General features: G+C 51.0%; 1 protein-coding gene across 1 annotated transcript; it reads left to right on the top strand.

Annotated features, from left to right (window-relative positions):
• The first annotated feature begins 3776 nt into the window (after window positions 1–3776).
• LOC139079994 (pro-neuregulin-2, membrane-bound isoform-like) lies at window positions 3777–4729 on the top strand. Its single transcript, XM_070598097.1, has one exon. It carries the CDS (start codon window positions 3902–3904, stop codon window positions 4727–4729), a length of 828 nt encoding a protein of 275 aa, XP_070454198.1. The 5' UTR covers window positions 3777–3901.
• The last annotated feature ends 790 nt before the right edge of the window (window positions 4730–5519 follow it).

Here is a 5519-nt window from a genome sequence, read left to right as displayed (position 1 = left end):
TCTCCTTAACTAGTCAGAAAAAGTCTGCTAAATAGCATCAGCCTCTAATAACCAAGGAGGCGATCCACATTTCCCTTTCAAAACTGGCATGAGCAAAATTCATGATGGAGAGGACATTGACTATTTAAATACAACGCCTAAGTATGTTTACACATGTTTGCAGCATTCTTATGCTATGGATATTGAAGTTTATAAATCTAAAGTTTTTGGCAGTGGTTCTCAAAGTGTGGGCTCTCCACCAGCAGCATCAGTGTCACCTGAGAACTTATTAGAAATGCAAATTATCGGGCCCCCACCCCAAACCTACTGCGTCAGAAACTCTGGGATGGTGCCGGCAATCTGTGCACTGGAAGCACAAGTGATTCTGATGCACACGAAAGTTTAAGAACTCTGGTTTTAGGATGTTTACAAGAATGAGGCTTTTTTCTTTTTGTCTTTTTAATACAATGATGTGGACAAAGTGTCCCTTTTCTGAAAAGCATTTCATGACACTGAACAATTGTTCATACCTTTTCTCAAGCATATGTTAATCATATTGGAAATGCCATTCCCTTTTCGTTCAAAAGGGCAAAAGAGGTAACATCCACTCAGCGTATGGGCGCCCTTGAAAATGAGGATTCCGATAAAGAACTGAACTGAAATACGTCTGCAAATGGTTCTTAGTAATAACTTGTTTTAAGAAGGCCTACTTTTGCACGGGAAATATCCACAAGAATTATCCCTTCAGACCACTTAGCTGAGAGAGGAGTAGGAGAAAATGTGGGAGTAAAGTAAAGGCATTTAAAAAACTACATTAAAAAAAGGCGTTTTGAAAAACATAAGCAGCAGCAGCTTATGTTTAATTATAGATAAAATACTTGCTAAAGTACTGGAGGGGGTATCTACGCATTTAATGACTAAACCAAGGCTTTAAATGTTTATTCTTGTTTTTATTGGCTGGAATTCCATCTCTCTGTGACCCCTGTTGGCCAGTATTGGGGTAATATGTGGTAAACCACATCAGTCCATGATGAATCAGCTGACATTTCTTGAGTGCTTAATATGTGCCCCAAATTGGGTTAGAACAGGGGAAAACTGAAAATATGGTCCCCGTTTTTCAACAAGCTTACAATCTAGTTGGAGAAATGGGAGTAAAACTGAAACATTTGGGCTCAATAAAATACCGTGATCAAAAGTAAGGAGGCATGTTACAGACTGCAAATGCAGGGGGAGTGCGCTGTGGGGAGTGGGTACTTGAGTGTCTAGTATTTAAGAAAGGAGGCTTCGGGTGGCAGGTGGACCTCAAAGGATGCTTAGATGGATGGTGGATTGTTTGCAGAAATGCCATCAATTCTTCCCCTTCCTGTATCTCTGCCCCTTGGCAATGCAACCTTTCAGCATCTCACATTAAGAGATGCTGTCCTCTCCTTCACTCTTGGAATTTGAGCTGGCATTGTAACGGTGGCAGTGACGAGATGCCACTTATGAGGCTAGGCCTCAAGAGGCCTCACGTGCTTCTGGCCACTCTCTTGGAACATGTCCAGCTGCCATGAACAAGCCCAGGCTAAGCCTGCTGAAGGAAAAATGACCACATTCTTCAAGACATGAGCTTTCTCAGCTGAGACCGTCTGAGACCAGTCAGGCCCCAGCAGAGTCAACAGTGAGCCCAGCTGAGAACAGAACCCCCCCCGCCCCCATGGGAGCAATAGTCCAAATTTGCTGACCTGCAGAACCCTGGGCTAAATGGGTGGGTATTGTTTTCAGCCAACAAATTTTGGAGTGGCTTGTCATACAGCAATAGATAACTGATACAAGGTCTGAAAGGTGGAGAGAAGGGAGAAAATGTTCTAAGCTAGAGTTGCAACTGCAAAAAGGTCAAAGTCAGAAATGTGCTAGGTCAGGTCAAAGAAAAGTGGACACCAGTAGGACTGGATATCTGAGCACTTTCTTTCAACAAATCCCCGGGAGCACCAGCATTCAAGAGAAGATACACTGCAGGCCAGAGGTGCACTATTATGCTGCTATATGGTGATCTCCTCTGGAAGCACTCCATCAGGGCAGAAGAAATAGGAATCCCCACATGCTGAAACACAGTGAGCATCAGGACCCCGTCCTGAACTTTGAGAGAGTGAGACGTTGTTTTCTAGCCAACTATATTATGCCAAGAAAAAAAAAGATCTTTGTGGTTTATAATCTGCTTTTATTTTTTTATACAAAAAAAGTCTAAAGCTTATGTGACATACTTTCAAGAAACTGCTAGAGGCAACTTGTAGAATACAAGGGTAAAGGATATTATGATGTCAGAGTGCTTTTAAAATCTTAAATTCTCACAGTGTGGATCTATTGCCCATTGAACAATGACTTCGACTCAGTTTTGTTAGGTCATTGAATATATTTTTCATCATAAAAGCATCTAAGAGGAAATGTTTACCTTTGAACGCTAAAAATGTGTTCTCTTCTTGTTGAATGGTACTTTCTCGAAAAGAACACCCTGGGAGATGATGGATTCTCGTTTTAAAAGTGGTTCCTTAAATTTGGCGGGAAGTGGGGAGGATGAGGGGACGAAGGAGGGTGGGGTGGAGTTACGGTGGGGGGTGTGGTATTCAGAGGGAACAATATTTAACATACAGCAACTCGTGTCTGGATCTTTTGTTCCAGCGGCCACAGAAGCGTCTCTCATTTCATTTCAAAAAAGAAACTGATTAGGTGACAAAGTGCCATAAACTTTACACAAAATGACCTTATTGAGCAACTATTTTATTCAAACTATGCTCCTACCAGCAGTGCCACACATGTCCCCACATCACGGTGAACCAGGAATTTGAGTAGAAGAAAAGGCAGGGGTAATCAAGACTGAAGTGCCACATAGAAAGGAGCGAAAGAGGCGTCATCCCTGATGTGCTCACTGTGTGTGCGCCTTTGAAGGAGAGCGAGCGTGACATAAAGTTGTTTTAATTGCTGCTCGTCTCCTGTGAACATGTTGCTCTCTTTTCACTCTCAAGTAACCAGTTCCCCCAAAACTTTTCTGAAACGAGGACCCGCATCTCCTGTGTCCCTCCTTCCTTCTCGGCCTGCCTTCTCCCTGCGTTTGGGCGTCCTGCGCCTGGCTAACAGGTCCCTGATTACTGAAGCGTCACCTCTCACTCCCCAGTAAATCTCCGCAGCCCACTCGGACTGCAGCCGGTTTGCCGCCCGGCCTCCCATTGCAGCAATCCGGGCGACACGGAGGGAGGAGGCGCGCGCGGAAGGGAAGACCACTGAGGACCAACTCCCCGGCCGGGCTCCGGAACCAGCATGGGGAAGGCAGGCGCGGGGCGAGTTCGCACCCCAGGTAAACAGGCCGGCGAGGCGCAGGGCGCTGCCGCCGCCGCGGCCACCCAGCGATTTCCAGGCACGCAACTCCGCCTCCAGGGCTCTCTCCCTCGCGCGCTCGCCCAGCCGCTCGCTCGCAGCCTCAGCAGCCGCCGCAGCATCACTTCACACAAAGGACTGCTACCCGCTGAGCAGCTCCTCCACCTCCACGTCCTCCTCCGGTGACAGCAGCCCCGACAGCAGGGCTCGGGCGCAGCGGCGGCGGCGCCGGGAGGACCTGTCACTCCCAGCAACCGAGGCGGTGGCAGCGGCTTTTTTTTTTTTTTTGCTTTTCTATTTTGCTTTAATTTCTTTTTTTTTTTTTTGCTCTTATACCTCTTCGCCTTTCTGTGGTTCCACCCACCTCTTCCCTCCCTTCCTCCTCCTCCTCCTCCTCCCATAAACAACTATCCTACACACCCCCCCCCCCAAATAAATAAATAAAAGGAGGAGGGTAAGGGGGGAAGGAGGAGTGGTGTTGGGGGGAGGAGGAGAGAGGAAAAGGGAGGCAGCGCGAGAGAGCGAGGCAGAGTCCGAACCGACAGCCAGCAGCCCGCACGCACCTCGCACCATGAGATGGCGACGCGCCCCGCGCCGCTCCGGGAGTGCCGGCCCTCGGGCCCCGCGCCCCGGCCCCGCCGCCCGCTCGCCGCCGCCGCTGCTGCCGCTGCTGCTGCTGTGCGCCGCGGCCCTGGCGCCGGGGGCGGCCGCCGGCGACGAGGCGGCTCCCGCGGGGGCCTCGGTGTGCTACTCGTCCCCGCCCAGCGTGGGCTCGGTGCAGGAGCTGGCTCAGCGCGCCGCGGTGGTGATCGAGGGAAAGGTGCAGCCACCGCGGCGGCAGCAGGGGGCACTCGACAGGAAGGCGGCGGCGGGCGAGGCAGGGGCGTGGGGAGGTGAGCGCAAGCCGCCCGCCCGGGACCCGCTGCCCACCGCCAACGGGACCGTGCCCTCCTGGCCCACGGCCCTGGCGCCCGGCGCCGGCGAGCCCGGGGACGAGGCGCCCTATCTGGTGAAGGTGCACCAGGTGTGGGCGGTCAAAGCCGGGGGCTTGAAGAAGGACTCGCTGCTCACCGTACGCCTGGGGGCCTGGGGCCACCCCGCGTTCCCGTCCTGCGGGAGGCTCAAGGAGGACAGCAGGTACATCTTCTTCATGGAGCCCGATGCCAACAGCAGCAGCCGGGCGCCGGCCGCCTTCCGAGCATCTTTCCCCCCTCTCGAGACGGGCCGGAACCTCAAGAAGGAGGTCAGCCGGGTGCTGTGCAAGCGGTGCGGTAAGTTCCTCGCCCCCGGGGGCGTGCGCGGGCCGGCCGCGGGGGGCGCATTCCCGGGGCGCGGCGGCCCCCGGTGCTCGACGGCTGCTGAGCCGATGCGTTCGGAGGAGTTTAGTTCGAGGTTGTAGACTCTGAGCGATCCTCCGAGAGGGAGGTTTCGCGGATTGGATTCCACAGGCAGCGCCTGCTCCAGTTTCCTGTGTTCTAGGCTTTGCCATTGGTGAAAGCCCAGGTCCTCAGTTGGGGCCGCCTGAAACTTTTTAATCCCTTGGGGTTTGGTTCACCAAGTGGAATGGAAATGGGCCGGCTGCTTTCTTGCAAGTGCGTTGTGGAACTTGGCTTGCGTTAGGAGTTGCTGGTTATGGGCCGCGTGTGGGGCTTTGCCTTTGAAGGAGGGAGGGCGAGTCCGACAGGATTTTAACGCCTTCCCTTCCCTTTGAGTCCTGAGTGTGCAGATGGTCAGGGTTGTTTTTTTTTTTTTTTTTTTTTGTCTGTGGGGCCTCAACAAGGAAAGGTTTTGGCAAACTCAATGTCCAACAGATAGATGCAGTCTGTACCTTGTGAGTAAGTGTATGTGAGAAGTATAAAGTTGGGGGGGGGGGTTTGGTGAAATCATCTAAAGAATTTTTGTTTTCACAATATTTTGGTTTGGAGTATGTTTTGGCACATCAGTGAATCAGAACAGATGAGCGTAATTATGGAGCTTCACTTGTAGGCCCTGAAGAAGAATTTCGGAAGATAAGTTTAGCAATCGATTTCCCAGACCTTTTTCGATTTTACCACTGAGAAGTATGCTTCCCAGATCTCCTTAACATTATCAGGTCTGAGAAATTAGCTGATAATCTAATTGCATTTCTGAGGTAGCATTACATTTATGCCATTCATAAATAATTTCTAGGTTCTAAATATCTGTATAAT

The sequence above is a fragment of the Equus przewalskii genome, chromosome 28 (genome assembly GCF_037783145.1).
Source record: "Equus przewalskii isolate Varuska chromosome 28, EquPr2, whole genome shotgun sequence".
Classification (NCBI taxonomy): Eukaryota; Metazoa; Chordata; class Mammalia; order Perissodactyla; family Equidae; genus Equus; species Equus przewalskii.
Note: the sequence above shows the minus strand (reverse complement) of the source record. Positions and strands in the feature narration are given on the sequence as shown.